Source organism: Procambarus clarkii, chromosome 17 (genome assembly GCF_040958095.1).
Source record: "Procambarus clarkii isolate CNS0578487 chromosome 17, FALCON_Pclarkii_2.0, whole genome shotgun sequence".
Taxonomy (NCBI): domain Eukaryota; kingdom Metazoa; phylum Arthropoda; class Malacostraca; order Decapoda; family Cambaridae; genus Procambarus; species Procambarus clarkii.
The window spans coordinates 34,031,718-34,058,207 of record NC_091166.1 but is presented as its reverse complement, the minus strand read 5'-3'; the positions used below and the strand labels follow the sequence as shown (position 1 = coordinate 34,058,207).

General features: G+C 41.5%; 1 protein-coding gene across 3 annotated transcripts; it reads left to right on the top strand.

Annotated features, from left to right (window-relative positions):
• Nucleotides 1-1,950: 1,950 nt before the first annotated feature.
• LOC123772374 (ankyrin repeat and SAM domain-containing protein 6) lies at nucleotides 1,951-25,529 on the top strand. 3 transcript variants are annotated; one of them, XM_045765462.2, is made up of 12 exons: nucleotides 1,971-2,355; nucleotides 2,974-3,078; nucleotides 3,473-3,700; nucleotides 7,157-7,366; nucleotides 8,840-9,028; nucleotides 12,254-12,494; nucleotides 16,391-16,526; nucleotides 20,644-20,783; nucleotides 22,846-22,990; nucleotides 23,470-23,716; nucleotides 24,604-24,830; nucleotides 25,333-25,529. In XM_045765462.2, the coding sequence occupies exons 2-12, from the start codon at nucleotides 2,994-2,996 to the stop codon at nucleotides 25,393-25,395; spliced, it is 1,911 nt and encodes a 636-aa protein (XP_045621418.1). In that variant the 5' UTR covers nucleotides 1,971-2,355; nucleotides 2,974-2,993; the 3' UTR covers nucleotides 25,396-25,529. The 3 variants fall into 3 exon arrangements, with proteins under 3 accessions (XP_069181920.1, XP_045621417.1, XP_045621418.1); XM_045765461.2 differs by lacking the exon at nucleotides 25,333-25,529 and having other exon boundaries at nucleotides 1,968-2,355; nucleotides 24,604-25,303; XM_069325819.1 differs by lacking the exons at nucleotides 8,840-9,028; nucleotides 25,333-25,529 and having other exon boundaries at nucleotides 1,951-2,355; nucleotides 24,604-25,303.
• The last annotated feature ends 961 nt before the right edge of the window (nucleotides 25,530-26,490 follow it).

The following is a 26,490-nucleotide window of genomic DNA, read 5'->3' as shown; positions in this document are numbered from 1 at the left end:
TCAATGTCGGAAGAGATTACAACCTCTGAAGGCCTTGGCATGCTGTGGAAAGAGAGTGGGAGTCCCTGTGCTACGAATGATATACTTGAGTACTGTAAGATCTCTTATTGATTATGCTGCACCTGTCTTTTCTTGTTTTGGTAAAGGTAGGATGGGCAAGTTGGAGAAGGTACAAAATGAAGCTATGAGAATTATCTTAGGATGCCCAAGAAATGCTATGATTGAGAAAATGAGGATGGAGTTGAATCTGCAGAGTATTGTGAATAGAATTGTAGAGATAAATGTAGCCTCTGCCATTAGAATAACGAGAGGTGGGGGAGCTAATGAATTAATCCTCTCGGTTCAAAAGGTGGAAAGTAGTGAACAGTGTATGATGAAGAAGAGAGTATATATGAGTACCTTATGTTCTATTGTTATAAAGTATGATGTTATTACAGAGTGTATTGTTGTGCACAAGAGAAAATTCACACCACCATGGGAGGATTGTAATGTAGATGTAGTAATTACTCCCTTGCAAAATAAAAAAAGTATGTATGAAATAGGAGAGTTGAGGGCAACATATGATTGTATAATTAGTAAACTGCCTACAGAAAACACTCTACATATATATTGTGATGGGTCAGTAGCTAGGGATGGGAAGGCAGGATGTGGAGTCTTGATCAGGGAGTACACTGACATCGACACTGTAGATACTGTTATTGGACGCCGCTTAACTGACAATGTCTCTTCAACGCAGGCTGAACTCCAAGGAGTATTAGCAGGATTACAGGAAGTAGTCAAATGTGGTAAAAATGCCTGCTTCTTTATTGACAGCAGAGGAGCGTTAGAGTCTTTAAATAGCAGACGCCCAGTATATCAGAATATTGTGATAGAGTGTAGAGAGAATGTTAAGAGACTAGAAAAAACTGGGTATAAAGTAAGATTCATGTGGATCCCTTCCCATGTGGGAATACTGTTGAATGAGGTAGTTGATGACATAGCGAAGAGAGCCACTGAAAAAACTCTTGTTGATGTTGTATGTCAGTTAACCTTGAAACAAATAAAAACAAGACTCAAGGTGATTCAGGAGGGTGAAGAAATGATAAAGAGAATGGCAATGGTGGACAGTAGTAACACACTTAAGAATTATTCAATAATAAATACAAATTCGTCCTTCACTTATGGTAAAGGAAAGTCTACTTGGAAGGATTCAATTTACATGAGATTACGATTAGGATATAAATATATCTGGCAATACGGTGTTGATGTCAGTGAAAAAGATAAGCAGTGTAAATTATGTAGTATGCCGTACGCCCACACCTTAGAACATTATGTATTAGAGTATCACCTTATTGAAAAATATAGAAATAAGGAAATAAATAGTGTACCACATCAAATTGTTTGGATGTGTGATAATGGTATAATAGACAGTATACTTAGGAGCTACAAGAATTTTGCACCAAGAATGTAACAATTATATGCTGTACTTGCTGTATTAACCTGCAGTGTTAAATGGGATTCTTGTACGTTATTTGTCTATTTGTACTCACTGAATTTGTGCGCCCCTTGAGGGACTTGAAGTAGAGGGGGGTAGAAATAGCCTAAGTTACTCTATCCCTTTGAGATGTATTTATTGCTTATCTCAATAAACATACTTGAACTTGAACTTGAAGCCCTGTCATGCCAGATACATCACTTCACTGAGCTTCATTTAATAACTATAGACCTGCTGCTAAGACGATGATTTTTGCTGTTAATATATTGCGTTTAATATTAACCAATCATTTTGCCCGAAACATTGTGCGTATTAGTGTAGCTCTTTCTAGAAATGCAACATTATGTTTGTAACTCATCTAATATGTATGTACTTTTACCTGAATAAACATTTGATTTGACTCATAAATCTTGTCCGAAATGGTGGAAATTAGATGGGTACGATCCGTGTTTTGTACCGTATCTTGGTAGAGTGCTGTAGCTGCCCCCAGCCCACTACAACAACAAGCGTCCCTCCATCCCTGAGCCACACTAGGTAGTTTAGAGGTGTTATAACTAAGGATAACATCACCAGGTGATAAGCAGCATTAATATACCTGCCAGGGGACGTGCAACTCCAGTTGCAAGAGTTATTTCCGAACATCAGGGCTGATATAACCCCTTAACCAACAAGAAGTCTAACTCCAAGAACACCCTTCAAGCCTTGCCTGTAGAAGAAACTTCATGACAACCTAACGTACCATAAAGAAGATTGTTCCCATTGTGTTGTCGACTTTGTTATTAATTTGTGCTACATAGCCTTCCCGGCTTGGTGCCTTCTTTGATAATTGTTAATAATTTCCGCGATGACTTGATAATTACTAGAGACGATTTGCTTTAATGGTAAGTAATAATAACAAAATATTTATTACAGAAGGCTAGATTATAGTACAGTAGTTTCCTAAGTTTTTATGACGTCCCTAATAACACAGCATTTTGGTCATATGTTAAGATTAATATAAAGGTTTTAATTAGAACATTTTTGGGGTAGTACGTGATGCTGTAAGATGCACATTAATTTATGTAAGTGTTAGAAGTAAGAAATTTAGTGAACTTTATATAAAATTTTCTAGCGCTTAAAAGCCCAACCACTTGGGATGGACGGTAGTTCAAAGGTCTCGCTTCATATAGGTCGGCGTTCAATCCCCAACCGTCCAAGTTGTTGGGCACCATTCCTCTCCCCCCCCCCCGTCCCATCCCAAATCCTTATCCTGACCCCTTCCCATTGCCAAATCTCCGCTTCCACTGGGGATCGAACCCGGAACCTCAGGACTACGAATCCGAAGCGCTGTCCACCCAGCTGTCAGGTGCCCTTAAGACACCATTCTTCAACAGCTGTTTTGATATTTGTTATAATTTAAGTAATATTTATTAATGTGTTTGTATCTTAATAAAAGTTGAATTATACATAATCTATATCATGATATGATTAATGATATGGTCGCCTCTGTCACTTTTCAGTACTAAGAGCAAGCATCTTCATGATGTATGTAGACCCAGTACAGGAACTCCATAGAGCAGCAGAACAGGGAGACATTGAATATGTGAAGTCAGCCCTTGAGGATGGTATGTTGGTCAATTCTATGTAATGATAAACTAATAAGAATTACTCTGCACAGAGATTTTGATAGTTTGTTTAGCTTATTTTGGCCATTAAAATTTTTACACATAGCCTACAGCCTTTGTATAATTTCTTTATAATATTTACCATAGATGTCATTGCTTGTGTATGATATAATTTGTGTTTAATAGTTGTCATGTTTCTTTTATATAGTACTGTATAGACAAATCTCAGAGCTAAAACAGATCAAACTCAAGTACTAAACTGTATATATTTTCTAACACAGTATTGTACTCATTGTAATTATTATATTACCATAACTGCATTGAGGAATTCATATTACAGTATTTATATCATGAAATGTATAATTTTAACTGTCATTTAAACTGAACTTCACAGGTGTTGATATTGATTCTCCTGACCATGACAACAACACAGCTCTTCACATTGCTTCAGCTAATGACCATGAGGTGCTTGTGGCATTTCTCCTTTCTAAAAATTCAAATCGTGAAGCAACAAACAACCTTGGATGGACTCCGTTAATGCAAGCAGCAAGACATGGGCACATGCATGTGGTGTTGCTGTTGGTCCAAGCGGGTGCTTCTGTGGATACGCGAAACAGATTAGGTGGGTCTGCAAGTCCCACTTCTCTTATAAAGCTCTGCTAGATCTGTATATATCTCTGAATTAGTTTTTTTTTTTTACCTATTTGAATTTTCCCTAAGTGTTGCTTCTCCTTTCTTATTTGAAAGCCTTGGAATAACACTTAAAACACTTGTTAAATATTTATAAATGCTGATTGTATTAGCATTAACTTGCATGAACATTTCTTCCTGAATAAAAGCTATAAAATACTAAGTAACTTTCCACAGTCTATCATCACATTGAGCTTGTGATTACCACAGCCAGCTCAACACATTTAAACTTGAGTTTTTCACACAAATGCCTTGAATTGTGCCAAGATAAGTCACTTATTACCGTATACCAGTTGTAATTCATTAAATAGCCCATAGCAGTTTTATATTAATATAATTCTTATTTACTCATTAAAAGGTCTACCCACTTCTTATGCCTCTAACTCTCACTCTAGTCATCCAACTCTTACATTTTTCCACACTTTATTATTATTTCCTTAGAACTTTTTCTTGTAAAAACCAGCACATCAAACATACCCTTCGTAACAAAAAAGATTTCACTACTATATTAATTTGTTCTTCATTTATTCTTCCCCATCCCCTCCAATAATCCAAACTAGTTTATTTCTGGAGGGAGCCCCTACGGCTCCCCGGAGCTTACTAGGCTGATATGCTAATGTCAGACTTTGGCATCAGTCATGTGTATGGAGTTCTTATGGGCCTACCGGGGACCACGAGCCAGAACCTGGCCCCCTCTAGAGAGGCAAGGGGAGCAATGACCTATAGAAACCCCCATATGGTTGGAAGCATTCTATGCTCGAGGGTCTTTGTGGGAGCCTAAACTTCGTGATGATGGGCTACCCGCCTGGTCGGGTTTGGCTTCGTCGGTTGTTCTGGTTCCTTCGGGAATGTCCCTTCCGCCTCTCTCGCGATCGCTGGGTTCGGACCCCGGGGGCCTTGCGTCGGTTGCTGCATCACCGGCTTCCTCTAAGGGTTTTTCGGGGTTCAATGCCTTGGCGCCTACCCGAGCCCTCGCCCGATGTGTTCACGGACGCGTTGTCTCTCGGCTGAGGCTTTGTGACCAGTGCTCACCAGGCCGGCCAGGGACGGTGAGGTCTGTCTTTCCATCTAGTATACAGCACAGTGTGGGAGTTCGCGGCGGTGTGGTTTGCTCTTCGGAGGCTTCATGTCGCCTGCGGGTCGACAATCCGGCTCCATTCAGACTGTTCCCATTTGGTTCATTGTCTGAACCGAGGGGGTTTGATGCGGTCCTTGGCTCTTTGGCGCTGGTCGCTTCGGGTGACTCGTCTGCTGAGTTCTCGGGGTTTGGTTCTCTTGGCAGTTCACGTGCGGGGGGTGTCCAACGTCTTGGCCGATGGCCTGTCTCGTTTCGTTCCCCCTCTCCACGGAATAGACGGTCAACACGGACTCCTTCCGTCGGATTTGCACAAGACGTTCGGACGCCCCGAGGTGGATCTCTTCACGTTGGCGTGGTCGCAGTGCCAACGTGGCGCCCTTCCTAGATTGCGAGACCGTCGGGGTGGATGCTTTTTGGTAGGACTGGTCGAGATGGGGGTTCCTGTACCTCTTTCCCCCAGTTTAGCTGTTGCTCCAGGTCCTGGATCGCTTGGAGACTTTCCAGGGAAGAGTTGTCCTCTTGGCCCCAAGGTGGCCAGCCCAGCTGTGGTTTCAGGCACTGCTTGCTCGGTGTCTGAACCCAGAGGTTTTCCTGTGGCTCTGCCTCTTCCAGCAGATCGGTCCGATGTGTCACGTGGCTCGTTCTTGATTGTTCCAGGACCGTCACCTTATACCTAACACTGTCGCCTTGTATCATTCGGCGCTGGCGGAGCCGCTCGTTGTTTCGTTGTTTCGAGCGTTGTTTCACCTCCGGCCTGCTCTTGCACTGCCTGAGCCGTCCTGGTCTTTGGACAAAGTGCTCTCTTTTCTTTCTTCTCCTCGGTTTGTTGTGGCCCCTTCGGTTGCGGATTGTTTTTCAAAGGCCCTTTTTTCCTGTTTGCCTCTGTGTGTCGAGTTGGGGAGCTTCATGCTCTCCTCCGGCGCAGGGGTTTCTGCTTCTTCGGTCAGGGCGATCGGTTTGTTCGTCTGCAGCCTTCCCCTTCTTTTCTGGTGAAGAATGAGACTGCTACTTTCCGGAGGGGCCCTTGGGTTGTTGATGCTTGGTTGGTTAGGCCTGGGGTGCATCATGTTTTATGTCCAGTTGTAGCTCTCCGCTGGTATTTGCGCGCCATGGCTTCTGTGTCAATGGACGCGCTTTGGGTTGATCCGGTTTCTCTTCCCTGTTCGAGGGTGCGGGGCTCCCAGGTCGTTGCCAGGGTTATTAAGGCTAGCCAGCCTGCGGTCTATCCCCGTGCCCATGACGTTCGCAAGTTCGCGGCACTTGCTGCCGTTTTTGGGGATATGTCATGGGCTGAAATTCGGGTGCGGGGATTTTGGCGGTCGAACAGAGTCCTGGCTGCTCGTTACCTTGTTAACGTCCCTGGGCCTGGTCGGGCCTGTGTCGCTTTGAGTTGGCGGATGCAACCAGTTTTCTCGACTTCGGGTTGAGGTGTGAGCAGCAACCGCCTCCCTGGTAAGTCCCTCTATTTTACTCTGGGGAGTTAGTTCCGGGGAGCCGTAGGGGCTCCCCCCAGGAAACCAGTGTTAAATGTAATGAAACGCCATTTTCTGGGTGAGACCCCGGAGGCTCCCCGGCATCCCTCCCTCCCTCCCGGTCAGCATTTTTTTGCATGTTTTGACATCTAGCCTCAGAACTGGGATGTGGATAACCGGCGCGGAAGGTCTGGGGCTCCCCCTTTTTCCCTCCCAGGGAGGGGGGACTTGCGCAGACAGCGGCACAGTGACGGATGACGTCATACTAGTTTGCTAGTTTTTGTTTTGGGGAGTTCTATCCACTCGTTACCTTTCTGGGTGCCTGACCCGGTCGATGGCAGACATAGAATGCTTCCAACCACACGGAGGTTTCCTTAGGTCATTGCTTTCCTTGCCTCTCTAGAGGGGGCCAGGTTCTAGCTCGTGGTCCCCGGTAGGCCCATAAGAACTCCATACACATGACTGATGCCAAAGTCTGACGTTAGCATATCAGCCTAGTAAGCTCCATGGAGCCTCTGGATCTCACCCAGAAAATGGCATTTCATTACATTCAACGCTGGTTTTTTAATATTTAATCTGGGTCAGGATGAATCCTAAATCTGAGGTTGCTTTTGCTTTTCAAGGGAGGGAACTCAAATTAATAGATTACCAGGCCACTTTTCCCATCCTTTTATTGAAGGGTACACAGGACTATATTTGCATCACATAGTGGAGGACGATAGTTCACCATATTGTTCCTATATTGTTGCATTAATTATTTATTAGGATACTCGAACCCTTTTTTATATAAAATATAATACAGCAAATTCTAATTACCCTATATTTCTTTCCTTGGCAGGAATGACGGCATTAATGCTAGCTTCAGTCAGTGGCCACATGGGTACTATACGGATGTTGATAGATGCCGGGGCAAACTTTGATCCTGTACCCTCGATTAATACCTGCCAGATCACTCCTCTTATGATTGCTGCTCAACATGGAAATGATGCAGTAGTGCGGCTATATTTAGACAAAGGTGTCAATGCTAACAAGTCAATTCCAAAAACTGGTAAGTACAGGTACAGTACTTGTATATGAAATATTTCCCATGTTGTATCAAGTGCACCTTTTCCTGTAATAAGAATACAGGGTTTGAGGTCTATTACATTGTACTCCTAATGCTGTACAGTAAATACAATGACTAGGTTATATTGGTCATTATAATTATGATGGGATACAAGAACAAAAGAAAGGAACACCATTTTGGAGAAAAACTGATAAAACAATTTCAGGAATGCCAACAGCAAGTGAAGAATTGATTTGGTGACAAATTGTAAATGAAACAAAACCAGATGAGAGCTTAATCAACAAGCTAGAATTTGAAACATCACTTAAAGTGCATAAAATATATAATAATGTGAGAGTGTGAGAGTTACTCTTGATACCCAGTGGCATCAATGACCCCACACTCACATTATTTGATAGTGTTTATTCGGTGGGGTGGGATCCTGGGCTGGAGATAGGAGGGTGGAGATGTGTTTACTCATGAGGTCAATTACAAAATGGTGGACCACCAATACAGCGACATGTTGCTAGCTTGAATTCCTTGGAGGTGGTCTCTGGAGTTTAGTGACCAGGATTTGGAGAGTTTGATGTATTCTACTTGGGCTGTATCTACCTCTCCTCCTCCTCCTCCTCCACCTTTTGGTGTGGTTCACTCAGCTTCAGGTTTTATCCACCCTTGGTTTTGGCACCAAAGTGTCTGAAAGTTTTGGTGTCTGATCAGGGTTTTGCTTTGGAGGTAACTCAGCTGCATTCCGAGGTAGCCATATTCACTTTGACAGCAGAGACAGTTGAGCCATCTTTTCCCACTGGGGATGCTGAGCCTTAGTCTTTACAACCATTGCCTAGGTTCAATCCTTCTCCTTTGGACAATGCCTTTCTCTCCCAAGCATCGAGCACTCTTCCCCCATAGTTTGTTTCTGTGTGCTGTTCTGTTCATGTACTCATCATATATCTGAAGGTTTCTGCCTTGCACTATTTGTGGTGTGGGCAGATCTATTTCAGTTCCTCCTGTGGAATTTGAATCTCACTTCTTTGGTGGACCCAGTTTTGTTAGTCCCGGTCTGCCACTGCTTATCGCCTGTGGTATGAGGTGTCTGATTCATCTTGGCTGGGTCACAACTCTCTAATCTCCTTGTGGATCTTCCCACGAGTTCTGTCGAACCCAAATGTGGGAAGTAAGTTTAATGTTACTGGTGTTCTTGTTAGCGTGACTTTGTAAATGTGTCAAATCAATACTATGCCAAGGAAATTTGTATAATTTTTACCCCATCAGTTCTTTACCCCCATTCTTTATAAATATCAATTCTAGTGGAAAAATTATTACAGTAATTTGTTTTTCTGCATTTGGAATGAGTTGCACTCAACAAAATAAGGGTTAATTATTCTAAACTTGTGTATTTCTTGTAATGAAATATTCTGTTATTTGTAATTTGTTAAATATGACTAGTAATACTGTATTTTGTCATAATATTTTAAGGTATTACACCACTGATGTTTAGTGCTTCTGGAGGCAATGTGTCTACTGCACAAATTTTACTAGATCGTGGTGCTGATCCAAATGCTCTTAGTGCATGTGACCTCACTGCTCTAGATGTTGCTACTTCTTGCAATAGACCAGACATTGCTAACTTCCTGCAGAAAAAAACTACTCAGCACAAAAAGAAAGGTTGGTTTTGGGACAATTGTTCTTTAGGGTAGTGTTCCATTAAGTAATTTTTTATATGTGGTTTAAATACTCATTTTCAGAGATGTCAAGTTGCCACCTTCTTGGCTTCTATATCATGTGAGCTTTGAAGCTTGTGACTCGTTCAGGAAATCAATGTATTATATGGCATCAGTGCCACAGGGGTTACAGCATCCCTGCAGGATCATATCTAGCATGTTTGGGAGTCACTGGAGGTAGTGTTACAGTAATTTCTGTAGGGAAGCCCCTTGGTGGCTGCATGTAACTCGCTGAGATTGCTCCATACTAAGATCGCATCAGTTGCAGGAGTTCTGTTTGGCCTACTGGAAACCAGAGCCAGAACCTGGCCTCACCTCAGAGGTGTAGAATGCAACTGACTTTCTGCCATTTCACCAAGAGAGCATCAAGAAAGTCAGGGAAGCTTTACAGGCAACTGCTGAGTTCACAAGAACCAAAGCCTTGAAAATTCCAAACAAAACCCCAAATGATTGAAATGAAACAAAATACAGTAATTCACTTGTAACTAGCTTGAACCCGCTGGTACTGATCGCCTCTACCAGGCGGCCTGGAACTTGGTCCTCTCTTAACTTGCCTGCAGTTCTGTCACTGATGTGTTGTCAAGTGCATTACAGTAGTACTCCATGGTTCCCATTTTTTATGGTGGGGTCCCAGTGCTTCTAAGCTAAGTGTTGGCTATCCTTAGAACTTGTTAGGTCCATTTGCCTGTGTATTATGCCAATAAAGTATTATCTTCGAGAGCAGATGAGGAGTCACAATAATGTGGCTGAAAAATGTTGACCAAACCACACGCCAGAAAGTGAAGAGACGACAATGTTTCGGTCCGTCCTGGACCATTATCAAGTTGATTGTGATGAGAGGAAGGAGGCAAAGGCAATAAACAGGCAAGGAGGAGGTGAGGAGAAGGAAATCCTAGAGGAAGAAAAAACAAGGCAATGGGTACGGGAGGAAAACTGCAATAAAGGAGTAGTAATAGGAATAAGAGAGGGATTGTAAGAGAAAACAAGGGAAAGAAAAAGAAAGAATGATAAAAGAAAGGGTAGGCTTATGTTAGGTCACCTTTGTTAGAAAGTTTTGAAAATTTGAGTATATACTGTGAAAGGGGAGAGTCAACAGCAACAAAGCCAGGACTCCGGTTCATGTTGGGTATGTTGTGTATCAGAGCCGATTCGACAAGACGGCGTCTGTGTATAGTAGAGGCAGGAAAGATTATTTTGGAGGAAGACCAATCAATAGGATGATTATAATCCTTAACATAATAGAAGAGAGCAGTGTTTGTGTCTGCAGACTTAACACTTTTTTTGTGTTCCTGAAGTCTGTCATTAAGTGTATGGCCAGTTTCACCAAAGTATTGGAAATTACAAGACGAACAGGAAATAGAGTGGACACCAGCAGCATTAGAAGCAGGAGGAGCACTGTGAACTAGATTGCTACAAAGTGTGTTAGTTTGTCAAAAGGTGAGCTTTGTGTCAAGAGGACGAAAGGTATTGGTAAAAAGTTTTGAGTTCAGATATGAAGAGAAGAGCATATTGTATTTTCTGTCTGGTATTGTCTTGTGGACTTTGCTTTTTGCACTTCAAACTGCATGCATCCAGCAGTTCCTTTCCTCAATGTTCGTTTAGCTCTGTCATTGCACTAATAATAACTTACCTGGTGTGTTTGGGAGTTCACTCTTTTGAAGCCAGGTCACTAGAATGGAGTGCCTTACCTCAGTTATCTTAAGGCTCATTTGACTCCTCAGTTTAAATCCTTGGTTGGGGATATTCAAGTAGATTGAGTTGGGATGCACTTGGGGCTCTCGTGCTTTGTTTATGCAGCATGCTGCGGTTGACATTTGCACTCCTGGTCTATTGGGCTGTTTTTGTTTTTCATTATTTTGGCAAACATATTCAGTTTCTAGGAATACCTGCCTGGCATATTGCTGGCAGGCCCTGGTGTTTACCTTGCTTGTCAGTGATGAGATAAATTATGAATAAAGGATGGTCCATCAAACTCTCTCTTAACCATTGCTAGTTTGAAGGGTGTTTGTTACATTTACTACATGACAACTATCATTACTTCTGCCCCCACCATGCTGCCTTTTGGTCGGTGATATTTACGACACTGAATCCTTTGGGGTTTGTTCCCCAAGGATTTTTATTGTTTCGGATCCTACTTCTGAGATGGAACATATTAAGCAGCTGATGTTATGGGCTAGGTTTACCTGGATTCAGCATTTGTGGGTTTGTGCTCAGGTGGATGCCCCGGGTTTGCCCCATATGGTGTTAGAGACTGGATTTGGAAGTTTTAGTGATCTCCACCTTAGCTCTGGCTGCACCTCCTCTTCTGTTCCCTGCAGATATGGTATGCCCTGCGTGTTACTCCTCTATGCTCCCGGCTCCAAAGCATCAGAGGGTTTCGAAATCTGTACAGGGTTTAGCTTGGCAAGTTCTGGGGTTGACCTCTCCTTTTCAAGTGCAGAGGCAGTCGAGTCCTCTAATTCTGTTAAAGGTTACAATGTTTTCCTTATCCCATTTGGTAGAAAAACTAAATGGAATAAGGAAAATACCTTCCCTTGGTAGGATGCCTTTCTTTCCCAGGCATTGAACAAGGACTTCAACTCTGCCCTAGAGCTTTCATGGCAGACTACTAGGGTGAGGGGAGCGTGCAGTTGGGCCCTTGGATGTCCTTTCACTCATCTTGGCATTTTGTTTTGTCAGAGAGAGAGGACATACGCTTACAGGATTTTTTTTTTTTATCTTCCTGATAGGCTGCCTGATGACAGCAATTAGTACTAAAGGTCTTGAGCTACTGTAATTTCAAATGAATTATTTTGTTTTGTTTGAATCTTTTTGGAAGCTGTTTAGTAGTTTCTAGATTTCAGTTCTAGTAAACCCAGCATTTGTCTGTAAAGCTTCGCTGACATTCTGGATATTTTGCTGGTGAAAGGCCAAAATGTCATTTATTCTCTGTGCCACTGTGAGAGGATGGGGGGGGGAGGGCAGGTACTGGCTCTGGTCTCCAGTAGGCCAAACAGAACTCCTGTGACTTTGTAGAATGGAGCAATCCCAGCGAGATAGCTACAGGGAGTAACAAAAGTTCTAACAAAAAGAGGCATTTCATTATATTTAATGCTGGGTTTTCAGACAGCAGCTTTCTGCAGACGAACTGTACATTTTGAGCCCTTAGAGCATTTTTATGAACTTATAGGTGCACTGTGTGACATAATGGATGCTTCACGACGTGGAGATGTCAAAGCAGTTCAAGAAATTCTCTTGACAGACCCAAGCCAGTGTCAAGTTCCTACAGCAGATGGAGCAACACCCTTGATGGTTGCAGCAATGCTAGGTCATGTGCAGGTTGCTCAGGCACTTCTACAATATGGAGCTCATATTGATGCTCAGGACCATAAAAATGGATGGACATCTCTCATGCAAGCCATTTATCACAGGTAAATAATAAAACGTCAGTTTTTATTACCAGCCACAGGCCTTTCTAATTCAATTGACATTATAATATAATTAAATTTGCCTCACACAAAGATATTCATTCTCTGCTGTTTTGGTTAGATCTTACTCCACAGTCACTAATTTTTAGTCATATTTCCCTGACAAAGACATACAATTGCTTTTGCACCACTTTACGTTTTGAAACTTGTCAACTTTCAACTGTTATACATGCTTTCCAAAATGAGCCAGAACTTTTAAAGTGTTCACTGTATTTCCCATCTCAGTTAACATGAAAAGATAACGTGTTCAATTATCATACAGGTATTCTTTGGATCATCTATGTCACTCTCATTAAATTTTTTCAGTTAATTATTTTTTCATCATCATTAAGTGATGCTACCTTCCCTTACCTTGAGGTTACCTTGAGGTGCTTCCGGGGCTTAGCGTCCCCACAGCCCGGCCGTCGACCAGTCCTCAAGGTTGCTGGACTGGTCAACCAGGCTGTTGGACGCGGCTGTTCGCAGTCTGTATGAGTCACAGCCTGGTTGATCAGGTATCCTTTGGAGGTGCTTATCAAGTTCTCTCTTGAACACTGCGAGGGGTCGGTCAGTTATGCCCCTTATGTGTAGTGGAAATGTGTTGAACAATCTCGGGCCTCTGATGTTGATAGAGTTCTCTCTCAGAGTACCTGTTGCACCTCTGCTTTTCAACGGGGGTATTCTACACATCCTGCCATGCCTTCTGGTCTCATGTGAAGTTATTTCTGTGTGCAGGTTTGGGACCCTCATGCTGTGGGCATGAGCTGCATGGCATTGCTGTGAGTTGCTTCTGCTGCTTCTTCATGTACTACTTGTAGTTGCTGGCTTAGTACTGAGGCCCTCACATCCAGGAGGCAAGCACACAATTTTGTTTTCAAGATGCCATCTGTTTACAGGAGGCCTGAGGTGTTTTAAATCTAATGCTGGACCTAAAATTAACCCTGGTTGACATGCACCTCCAATGAAGAGACCCTGGTTGACATGCACCTCCAATGAAGAGACCCTGGTTGACATGCACCTCCAATGAAGAGACCCTGGTTGACATGCACCTCCAATGAAGAGACCCTGGTTGACATGCACCTCCAATGAAGAGACCCTGGTTGACATGCACCTCCAATGAAGAGACCCTGGTTGACATGCACCTCCAATGAAATGACCCTGGTTGACATGCACCTCCAATGAAATGACACTGGTTGATACGTGCAGTTGAAGGGCCAAAATAGTTTGAGCTTTTAACATTCTACTGCTCTCAAAAGTGTTGTTCTGTCCTCTAGATGTGAACACGCACAGTGACATAATGACATTACTCCAGGGTCACAGGGGTCTTTTATAACTGTTCTGCATTGCCATATAAATTGTCAGGTAGTCACTGGAGAGGTCCTTCCAGCACAGCAGCCAGAATGTAACTCGTTTTACAAAAGTCAAGGCACTACAGAATCCCATTCAGATAACTGGTGGCTGTCAAGGGTACTTCTTTGACAGCCAGTTGGTCTGTTAACCTCAACTCTCTGCTACCAGAGAGCAGGACCATCAATGACAGGTTTCCACAGAGACAGCCTCTCGCATATTTTGTGATGTTGCAATGTGGGTTGCTGGCAGGCTGGGACTGGATTTCCATTTCAGTTTTGATCTGCTTTCATATTGCACAGAGTTCTTTGTGAGGGGGATTAAAGATTTTCTATGTATTTGTGTTTTTGAGGATCCCTGGTTGTTTTCTGGAAGTTTTGGCCTGTTTGTTCAGTTTAGTACTGGTGGTATACAACAGTGGCTTAGCACAGTAAGCCTATGCAATCTCGAATACAACTCCATCCTTTAGGTTATAATTTTAGGTATTTCTCTTGTACTGTACTAGATATAGCCAGCTGTCCCTTTACCATCAAGTAAAGGGCACAGCATGAATACAGGTATTGGAATTATCTAAACCTCTGCCTTTTACAAATAGAGGGGTGCTAGAAGGAGTGCTTGAAATCTTATGGTTGCCCTGTTTGTGGTGAGCTGCTTAGGCAGGGCTGTAAAGTTGAAGGCTGAAGTTCAAAATTGTATTTGTATAGGCTATTGTATAGCTATCTGTATAGGCTTTGTGTCCTGGTGCTGCGGTTAGGTAAAACGCCCAAGTAGTATGTAAAACCCTGCAATGAATTGCACAGACCTAGGACTGGTATTGTCCTTGTTTTGTCCCTGTGCTTTGTGATGGTGGCAGCTCTCCTAGGTAACTTTTGAACCTCTGCAATGTGCAGAGAAAACTTGTATATAAATTTTGAGAAACCTTATTTTGCATCTCAGTACTTAATGCTAATTTTGCATCTCAGTACTTAGTGCTAGGATAGTCAGAATAGTTAGGTCTCGAGACCTTGTTATGCAGCTTGGTACTTGGTCAAATCATATGGATTGATATGCAAAATTCTGCACGGTGCAGATTTCTTGTTAGAATTCTAGCACCCTTATTTTGCATCTCAATGCTTCATGGTTTCAACAAAACACCCAGGCTACCTGCAGTCCCTTCAAGATGCAAACTAGAGACATGAAAACTTCTACAACATGCACCCTAGACAAACTTTAGATGGTGACCTTGGGTTTGTGTCTTGTTGCCTGGTGTTTAGAGTGTAGTGCACGCACAACACACCCACATGCATGTACAGATGTATTTTATTGAATATGACCAAAAGGATTAGATCCACAATTCTACCACGAATCTTTTCTGTTCCTCCTCACTTTGGAAGGAAGTTTATAAATGAACTAAAAAATGTAGTCTGACACTTTAGAAAAGCATTCCCAAGGGTGCCACCTCAGGAATAGGACAAAGTGTAATGAAACGCTACTTTCTGAGCATTTCTTTTTGTACCTGAGGTCCACAGGCTAGTCTGGACTCATGGAAAGAGTTCCTCCTCTCCTGACACTTTAGTCGGTGGCACTGCCACCTGGAGACAGTCATGGTAATTATTGATAGGGAATTGGGTTGTTTGTAATTACTGGGTAGTTTTGGAGCAGTTTTGTGTTATCTTGAGGTTATCTTGAGATGATTTCGGGGCTTAGCGTCCCCGTGGCCCGGTCCTCGACCAGGCCACCTTTTTGTTACACACCCCCTGGGAAGCAGCCCGTAGCAGCTGTCTAACTCCCAGGTACCTATTTACTGCTAGGTAACAGGAGCATCAGGGTGAAAGAAACATTTTGCCCATTTGTCTCCGCCTCCACCGGGAATCGAACTTGGAACCTCAGGACTAAGAATCTGAAGCGCTGTCCACTCAGCTGTGAGGCGCTCGCCCAAATGTTACCTATATATTTTGTAAAGAAGATGAGTGTTCTGATTCAGCCTGTTTTTTGTCTGTAGTAGATCAGTTTCTGATCTCCATTTACTTCCTAACAGTTACAAGAATTAAGACAAACTACAGGGGCACTCGTCCCCATACAGGATGAATGTCACTTGATAGCCTGGTAGTTCCACACCATCCTATCAGGGTCTTAAACTGTGAAGAGCTACAAAGGAAACCTCTCGGAAAGTGGAATTTCATTACACTCGGTGCTCTATTGCACACCATTTGGTCCGATTCTTGTAAACCAGTTATTACAGCAGACCAGTAAATCTGAATTTACTTGGGGGCTCGGTCAGGAATATTGTGAGCTTCTAGCTATGGAGTTTTGCTAGAGCTGGTTACTCTTATGTGTCAAGAGGTTGCCACTTTAGCAATAACCAAGCTTTTGGTTATTGCTTATGAATTTGATATCACAGCAATGAAATATATTCATTATCAATAATAATGTTTAGACTAAAAATAAAGCTCTGTGGTGAAAGGATATTTAGGAGTATATGCCAGTACCTCTCTGTATATTAACACTTAACAATCACTAATCTTTCGACACAGGCAGACTGAAATGGCAAAATTTTTAATCCAGTGTGGTGCAGATATCAGCAAAGTATCACATAAAGGATACACAGCATTTGATTTTGCAAAAGAGATGCTCGATATAGATGTGATGCGTATTTTTGCTGAAGCTCAAGTAAGTGTGTGTGTGTATAAATCACCCAGTCCACACATGAAATGAAAGTGACAACTTGTTAAGAGTCCAGGATGTACCGAAACATCTTTACTTCAATTTTTACTTCAGTTTTATTTCATGTGTGTGGGTTGGGTTATTTGTTTGAGCTATGTTATTGTAACTTATTTTCTTTATATATGTGTATTATCTAATCACTTTTGCTTCAAACATTTGGTAGTATCTGCATCAAAACAAAACTCTCCTAGATTGTTGTTTACAATTTGTATATGCAGTAATTACATGTACAAAGCTGCATATTTTATGTAGAAAGAAACATTTTTAATTATTTCAATATACAGGTATTCCTAAAAAAACTGTACCTAATATGAAAGTCTCCTAGCTACCCATGTGGAACTTGCTTAATTAATCATTATATATATATATATATACTGCATATATATATAATGTCATACCTAGTAGCCAGAACGCACTTCTCAGCCTACTATGCAAGGCCCGATTTGCCTAATAAGCCAAGTTTTCCTGAATTAATATATTTTCTCTAATTTTTTTCTTTTGAAATGATAAAGCTACCCATTTCATTATGTATGAGGTCAATTATATTTTATTGTAGTTAAAATTAACGTAGATATATGACCGAACCTAACCAACCCTACCTAACCTAACCTAACCTATATTTATAGGTTAGGTTAGGTTAGGTAGCCGAAAAAGTTAGGTTAGGTTAGGTTAGGTAGGTTAGGTAGTCGAAAAACAATTAATTCATGAAAACTTGGCTTATTAGGCAAATCAGGCCTTGCATAGTAGGCTGACAAGTGCGTTCTGGCTACTAGGTACGACATATATATATATATATATATATATATATATATATATATATATATATATATATATATATATATATATATATATATATATATATATATATATAATATATATATATATATATATATATATAATATATATATATATATATATATATATATATATATATAAATAAAATATAATTTTTTTTTTTTTTAAACTTTGTTACAAAAAAGGAGTTACATATAAGGTACAAAGATGATTATCATAAGTTGTCGAGTTCCTCCAGCTCCTCAGATGGTGGGCAGGAACCCTGAATTCAGTGTGCATTTCCCCTCTGTATCACCACGCTTAGGCGCTGGAAAAGGAAGCTGGCAGCTCTAGGGTCCCTTGTTGTTTCAATTAGCCTAGAACCCAGTTCCTTAACCCTTTAACTGTGCGGCCTATAAATATGACACCCCCCCCAGTGCACAAGAAATAAATTATCTGGAAAAAATTCTTTTTAGTTCTGAAAGTGTCAAAAACCCCTCCCTGTATATGGGTATAGCAACGGAATTTCGAAATTGTACTTACTTTGGCTGCTATGGGGTCCGTAAGGTGGCGTATGATGTCATCATTCCCCGTGCGCCCGTGCCGTAAGCTCCCGGGGCCGGTGGGGCGCCCAGGGCGGGGCGCGCGAATTGCCGCGAATATATTTTTGTTCATTTTTTGCGCACAGTTCCAAATACATTTTATTTGTTTTTATGTGCTCATCCTATGTATAATGAACACGTACACTATATTATGGCAGTAAAACATTCGTACTGTCCAAGGACACTGTCTTATGTGCATAACACTTGTGTACACATACGTTGCACATATTTACCATGTATCATGCTAATTTATGTATATATACAATCTATTTACAGACTATACACTGTCACACACTATATACATTCACGATCAACACATTCAGAACACCACGAGTGTGAGCTGTCACACCCAGCCAGCCCTTCCTCACTTCTCCAACATTGTATTCGCCAACATTGCCCCTCCCATCATACAGTTATTCACATCAATGTTTCATGTTCATTTATGTATATATTCAACATATGTACACATTATACACTGTCACACACTATATACATTTACCATCAACACATTCAGAAAATCGCGAGTGTGAGTAGCCACACCCACACAGGCCCTCCCTCACTCCAACATCTTACTCGCCAACATTGCTTCTCCCACCATACTGTTATTGTTTTTATTACACTATTTACACATGTTATATATACTTATCTACATGTTTTATTTACTAGAACTATGCAAGTAAGTCCGTATTGTGTCCAAACAGTACAGTGGCCACCATACACTGCATGAGAAATCACACAGCAGACAACGCTACGATTACGATGTCACCTCCCTCACCAAAATAGCTCGTATGGGCCAATAGCAGCTGCCTCGTATGGGCCAATAGCAGCTGCCTCGTATGAGCCAATAGCAGCTGCCTCGTATGGGCCAATAGCAGCTGCCTCGTATGGGCCAATAGCAGCTGCCTCGTATGGGCCAATAGCAGCTGCCTCGTATGGGTCAATAGCAGCTGCCTCGTATTGGGCCAATAGCAGCTGCCTCGGATGGACCAATAGGAGCTGCCTCGTATGAACCAGACAGAACACGAAACAATGGGTATAAATTGGATAAGTTTAGATTTAGGAAGGACTTGGGTAAATACTGGTTCAGTAACAGGGTTGTTGATTTGTGGAACCAATTGCCACGTAACGTGGTGGAGGTGGGGTCCCTTGATTGTTTCAAGCGCGGGTTGGACATGTATATGAGTGGGATTGGGTGGTTATAAATAGGAGATGCCTCGTATGGGCCAATAGGTCTTCTGCAGTTACCTTTGTTCTTAGCTCCTCTCAACATACTCCTGTTGCTGTTATTAGACTATATACACACACGCACACTGTATATACCCATGTACATGTGTGTTCCCCATAGCGAACCATGAAGCTAGTATGGTGAGCAAAACAAGAGTGGCTGCCACACAGTGAGGCTACCTCAATTCTCTCCCTTCCCCCCTCCCTCACCAAAATTCCTCCTTCCACAATACTACCCACAACGCTAATTATAACCACAATCCTGGTCACTAATTTCTGTAAATGAATAATTGACCACAAGTTTATTTTGAATAGGAACCTAAGAAGTCGTTTGAAGATTCCTAGATGGACAAAATAATGTTGTGGTACTGTGTCTAGCGCTGTGAACATAGTGAACAGCATTGAATCACTGATATTTGAACATTGTACCGAGTCATTATCCCACTCAGACTCTTCTATAATACTATCATGACTAAATAATACAGGTTATATATATATTTTGACATTATTAGGCCACACGCTGAACAGCAGAGCTGTGCGCTCATGCTGCGAGTGCCAGCCTTGGTTGCTCACTCATTACTGAAGCTCTGACACCCGGCAATGTGGACCATGATTTTTTTTAAAGATGGCATCTGTTTACAAGAGCCCTGAGGAAGCTGATGTGAACCCCATGTATCCGCGGGAGTTTTGAATGGAACGTGAAAAATAAAAACACCCGGAGACGCGTTGCGCACCCGAAGCCTGAGCCTGCTGGCGCGTTGAGCAGTTAAAGGGTTAAAAAAACTGGTAGCACTTTTACCCCAGGTGCCGAGTGTCTCAGAAGCAACGGGGACAAAATTGTAGTGGTGATTCAGTTCTCTGTACTTACGGGATTTGGCTGATTCCCTGTGGGTGGCAGCGCCACCTGGTTGTGCAACACCGAAGTCAATGTAGGTGTTAGCCAGGGTTGATATGCTGGCACTTAGCTAAGAAGCAAGGCCACTTGCCACGAAGGCAGATGACCCAGGAGCACTAGTGGTTTTGATAGCGCCACACAGAACTCACTTGGGGAAGCTGGCAAGGGGCTGGAGCTCCAAGCCATCTGATGACAGCTATTGGTACTAATGGATTCAAATTTCATTTTAATCGTTTTGGGAGTTTTTTGGCAGTTTAGAGGCTTCAGTTCCTGTGAACCTGGTAGTTAACTGTAATGCTTTGTTGGCTTTCTAGATTCTTCCTTATGGGGTGTCGGTGTGTTACTCGCTCTCTGCACCTTTACTATGGGGCCAAGTTCTGGCCCTCTAATAGAGGGGCAAAAGAAAACTTCTACAACTGATGTGACCTAGTAGTATGAAGCAATCTTGGTGAAAGAGCTTCAGGAGCTACCAAGGGGCTCCTCCAGAAAGCATTACATCTGCACAATGCCATACTTGTAACATTTATCTGCACAATGACTGACTTATGACATTTAAAAAATTCAACAGATGATGTCACTAGGTATTGGAACACCCTCCCCTACCCCTCAACCAGGTTGGCCTCAACAAACGAGCAATTATTCTGCAGACTTTCCTGATGGTCACTCAAAGCATGGTCTCAAACAGTGGTGGAACAGGGTGTCTAACAGGTAATGCACAGTGTTTCCCATAGTTCAAGCATTATATGGAAGTTAATATTTCCAAATTTGTTTATTTCCTGGAAGGGTCATAGGTTCCAAATTTGCACAGTAGAATAACAACATATTGGAGCAAAAGATATGGAAGGAAATGCAGACTAGAACTAGTGAGGAGTAGAGGTGCCATTGGCAAATCAGAGAACACTGAACATCAGGGGTCCACTGCTGTTCAATACCCTCCCAGCAAGCATTAGAAATATTGCCGGAACAAAGGTTGAAGTCTTCAAGATGCACTTAAACAAGTTCTTGCAAGAAGTGCCAGACCAGCTGGGTTGTAGTGGATATGTGGGCCTACGTGTTGCTCCAAGCCACAGCCTGTTGGACCAAGTTATCACAAGTCGAGCTTCCATGTTAGCACTGTCCAGTCTTGCCTGAATAATGCTGACAGTCTGCTCCTTGAGTTGCCAGCTTCATGGGTCTCAAATATTTCTAGCCAAGTGTTGACCCTCCTTTGGACTTTGTCTCATGGGAGCTATTTCCTTATGCATCGCTCAAAGGTTTAGTTTTAACATCACATTTGTGTGTTAGGTTTTGGTCTCCTTCAAGCTGCAAAGGCAACTTGAGGTTGGCAAGCCCTTTCCTAGGCACTCATCTTCCCTAATGGGCAGATCTCTTGCCTATTAGTATCCCTGCAGCCATCTGGGAAATTTTTTTCCTAATTGGTATGTTCTTGCTCCATTGGTCAGTGTTTCCATTTTGCTTGACTTATGTTTGGGCTCTGCATTAATTGCATGGTCCATCTGAATGTTGGCCTTTAGCTCTTTATGGGTCCCAGTAGTACAGTCAGTGGATCCTGGTAATACAACCGGGTTTGTTCTTGATTCAGTTGGGCATCCCAGTTTCAAATCCTAAGCGGGACAGAAGTGGTTGGGCACATTTCCTATTACCTAATGCATCTGTTTAACTAGCAGTTAATAGGTTCCCAGGAGTTAGTCAGCTTGTAAAGTTACATCCTGGGAAGGCTCAGTAGTTCAACCTTTGGGGGGGGGGGGACCTTGATATAAGTCTGGCATGCATATGCACACTGGCTATCTGTCCCTTGGCAAAATGAATTATAAGGTATCCCTTGGCTTCTTTGCACGGGTTTGCATATCTGCATTTGGCTCACAGCTTCTCAGTTCCAGGTCCTTGTCTTCTCCTATGGTTGAGTCCTGGCCACATTTTTATTTTTGAAATGTTTGCCTCCTCTGCTGAAGTACGTTGTATAGTAGTTTTAGGGAACTACTGATGGGCCTTCCCAAAAGTTAAGAATTGAATGTAATGAGACATCTTTTTCTGGTGGGCTCTCAGTAGTTTCTTGTTCCTCTTTCCTTTTTTCCCGTGGGTTGGAGGGTTTGATTTGGGCAACTCATAAGTTAGGGGACCATATTGGCTGAAGCCTTGGGTGACCTGGGCTGTCACCTGGTGGCTGTCAGGCACATCGTGATTCAGGTGTTTACCCCAGAGCAATGATCGTTTGTCATATTGACTTTGGGTACCTAATTTTCTTCAAGCAGTTGCTTGGTTTTTGTTGTTTTTATGCTCTCCAGTAGGTTCTCTTGCTTGCAGGTTGATCTCTAATCCCTCTCTTCATAGAGAAAGCCAAATTCTGGTCCTGGCTCTTGGTAAGCAAGGCTTGGTCGCATAGGCCTAAGGAATCTCCCTTAAACTTGGTTGGACCACCATTTAGCAAGAAAAAAACTACTGTGGATCAGGAAAAGGAATTTCATTGCATTTAACACTATTTTCTGAGGGGAGCCCCGTCGGTTCCCCAGAGGTGGGGAGCCTCTGGGTCTCACCCAGAAAATGGCGTTTCATTACATTCAAAGATGATTTTTTAAATTATTTTTAAACAAAATTATTTTTAATATACAGCACTGTACTTTTTCATTTACATTTGTCAGGAGTAGTACCAAAATAATATTTATGGTGCAGTCATTCCAATCAAATATGAACACATTATATCTGTAATATAACATTAGAAAGTTGCTTATAGTAATGTATTTAATAACAATGCATTGGAACCTTGTTGCAGGTTCCACAAGGTGAAGGGAATCAAGCCGCAAAGAACTGCTTCTCCAGAGAGAGACAGCCTTAGGGAAATAAGTTTAGTGCCTCCACTAGCACCTATGCAGTATGATCCTATCCTTCCTCAGGAGATAAGATTGCCACCTATTATGGTAAATTTATGTACTTCAGTGTGTAATTTCTTATAATATTTTAAGGATGAGCTGTTTGTGAGTGAATCCACAAATATAAGACCTCAGTTTTGGCATTTTCTATCCTCATGTGGCAAGGGCTTGTTGTGCTACTGGTATTCTTATACAGTACTTGGGGTCCATTTGGAGATTTCTCAGTGTTTTAATAATTTTTTATTTGATATTAAATAATGGATTATGTGGATAATTGCTCATAAAGCTTTTAGCAAAATGGTTTATATTGATATGTAATTAATATTTTTAATATATAGTAATATCAAAATGTGTTTCACTTTTGAACATTTTATAATATTATTTTAAAAGCATTATCACCAAAAACGTTTGTGAAAAGAATATTCATTTGAGTGAATATCATATTTAAATCATTGTTTACATTTTATATCTGTTTAACAAATATAAAAACATCATAAAATCTTATATACATTACAATTGCATTCAAGGATTTTGGAGCAGGCAGCATCCATGTGACAGAGACTATGAAGAGTATGGTCCCTCCTCATATTTCCCCTACTGGAGGAAAGCCAGGATTTGTGTCTAAGGCTATGCCTCCAGGACGCAAGATCCTGCCAGGAGGGCCAGTAGAACCACCTCGTCATGCTACAAACTCCAGACTCCTCAAGTGGAGTATGGGAAGTGGAGGATCGTCTCCAGGATCATCATTATCTGGCCCGAGCCTCCAGTCCTCGGGTAAGTGTTGTGAATGAATCGGTCTAACCCTTGATACCTGGATCTGTTCTGCAAAGCATTTCTGAGGATTTTTATATAATGTATTTTGTAATATTATTCCTGGCACTGAAGCAGTACCAAACAACCAGAGAAAATCATTTTACAGAATTTACATATACAGTGGAACCTCGATAAACGAATTTAATCCGTCCTGGCACCGAGCTTGTCATGTGAAATGCTCATCTCTCAAAACAAATTTTCCCACTTAAAATATTAGAAATAAAAATAATCCGTTCCACCACAATAAAAACAATACAAATTACTTGATGAACTCAAATTGGCAGAACGAGAGAAAATATGATAAATACCCGTACATAGATATGGATAAAAAAATTAAAAAATTATGTAATGACAAGGTGCTTCATGTGTGATCTGACCATTTTTTCTATCGTTGGATTTTCATTTTATTTCTTTTCGTTTAATCTGATGCTGGATCAGTGGGAGTTTTAAGGGCCCAGTGACCCCAGAAAACAGAATGTGACTCTGTAGAGGGAAGCTTCCTCAGCAAAATAGCTTTATAGAGCCACTGAGACCCTACCAAAAAGAGGCATTTCATTACATTCAATGTTGTTTTTATTATCAAATAAGTTAAGTGATTCATTATTAGAAAGCCCCCAACCAAATCTAAAATTTTGTTGTCAGCCATTTATCTGATTTTAGAACAGGTTACAGTATTCTGTGTTGGGAAATATGATTTGTATCATTTTGTCAACAGAATAGTATGATATGCAGATTGCCATTCAATTGATGTATGCTTTATGCATATGCATACATCACTACTTTAAGCATATGCATAAATAACTGCTTTATGCAGTGGTAATATTGATTTAATTTAAATGTCTTCTCAGGTGAATCCAAATGTCTTGGTTCTATTCTACAAGCTAATGGGCCAAAAGGTAATAAGAACAGTGATGGGAGCAGGGAAAGACATTATGGAAAACCTGTTGGTGAAAATGATGTGCTAGTGTCATCGTTGGACAGCGAAGGATCAGGAGGCTCCTCACTAAAGACCGTCACCTCAAAATCATCAAAATCATCAAAATCTTCCAGGTCTACTGCTACACTTGTACCCGATGTGAGTGAGGAAGCTGATGTTCGCACTGCTTCCTCCGACCTTACGCTAAGTTTAGGTTCTGGTCAGCTTTCAGAAGTACTCCAGAAATTGGCCCTTAAGCAATATCTTGACCTGTTCATTGACCAGGAAGTGGACTTGGATGCATTCTTAGAGCTTTCAGATACTGATCTTGAAGATTTAGGAATAACGACTGCATCTGCCAAAAACAAAATTCTTGGAGCTATAGCTAGCTTAAAATCAAAGCTTCAAACATAAGCATATGTTGACAGTATAAAATAATTAGATTAGAATGAAAATGTGTTTGACATTTTCTTATGTTTTATAATGCACCTGTACATTTTTATTTAAAAATAGTTTATATATTTTATTTTAAGAATTAAAACACAAATAAATGTTAATATGGGTAATGTTTATACAATTTAATTACATCATTTACGTGTATAAATATCTGTGATATTAAATGCCTTTGAAAATATCAGATATCTTAACCCTTCTGCTGCAGAGAATGTTTTGGAGTGTTTTCAAAGTTTACGTGGTGTATGCGGACCATGCCTGTGGCACTTGAGACATAGCAACTGTACATAAACACTGCAAATGTTTGATATGGCATCAGAGGTCTTTGGAGATAGAGAGGCTTTGATTTGATAAAATTGGAAACCTTCAGTGCACATCCGACCTTCACCCCGGCTGACATGTCATTTGCCCTGCCTGTCCCCCTTCGCATATGAGGTAGGATACTCATGCTTATTTGATATTTTTAGTGATGATCTAATTATTTGTTACGACATTAGTAGGTGTTCCTGAATGGATTTGGGTAAACAGTAGTCAATATAATAACTTACGAGTGGTGGGAAAGACTTAAATGGCAAAAGTGCCCATGCGGGAATGGGTCCCATGTGGTGGCTTGAGTTACCCCCTAGACATATTTACATGCACAAAACAAAAGTATAGCAGCTAGAATTTTGTCTTTATTTTTATGTAATTCTATGTATGTTCTACTATACAGTATTTTCATAAATTGAATTTTCTCCATAGTGTGAATTAAAAAAACTATATGGAGCAAAGTTAATTTGTTGCATGAAGGATTTTGTTGAATCTGTCAGGCTCCAAACAACCCACCAGCCAAATGTTTTTGTTCTTGAGAGGAACACCTTAGTAAGTCCCCAATGATACAACCTGGAAGTAACAAAGCCACGGGGAACATACCAGGACTCTGTGACCCACAAGTGCCTATTGGGGGCTAGGACCAGAATCTGGCCTGCTGAAAGAAGTGAAAAAGGAGTCTTACTCTTTGAAATCACCATTGAACCATGCAAAATAACCACCACTAAAGTCACAATACTCTAAAACAATAAAGTGCTTGAAATAATTTGTGGCCCAGATGAAAACAATACACATAATAGTTTCCACACTTAGATCACCACCTAGATATACTTGCTTTCTCTTGATAATGGTCCAGGATGGATCGAAACATTGTCTCATCATCATCTTCTGGTGTGTGGTTTGGTCATCTGAATCTAGATGTATTTCTGTGGCTCCGCCTCTATCAGCAGATTGGCCCAGCAACATGTCTCGCTGGTTCACCCTTCTCCTCTGCTCTATGCATCTGATATTTCTGATGTGGGTCTCTTGCCATTTGTGTGGCATGCAGCTCTCTGGG

Bases quoted from the DNA above. Each gene is read 5' to 3' on its own strand.
- LOC123772374 (XM_045765461.2), top strand. From the start codon at position 2,994: ATGATGTATGTAGACCCAGTACAGGAACTCCATAGAGCAGCAGAACAG. The intron at 16,527-20,643 runs GTAAGTGTGTGT...AAAATTCAACAG, and splicing joins GTATTTTTGCTGAAGCTCAA to ATGATGTCACTAGGTATTGG. The intron at 22,991-23,469 runs GTAAATTTATGT...ATTGCATTCAAG, and splicing joins TAAGATTGCCACCTATTATG to GATTTTGGAGCAGGCAGCAT.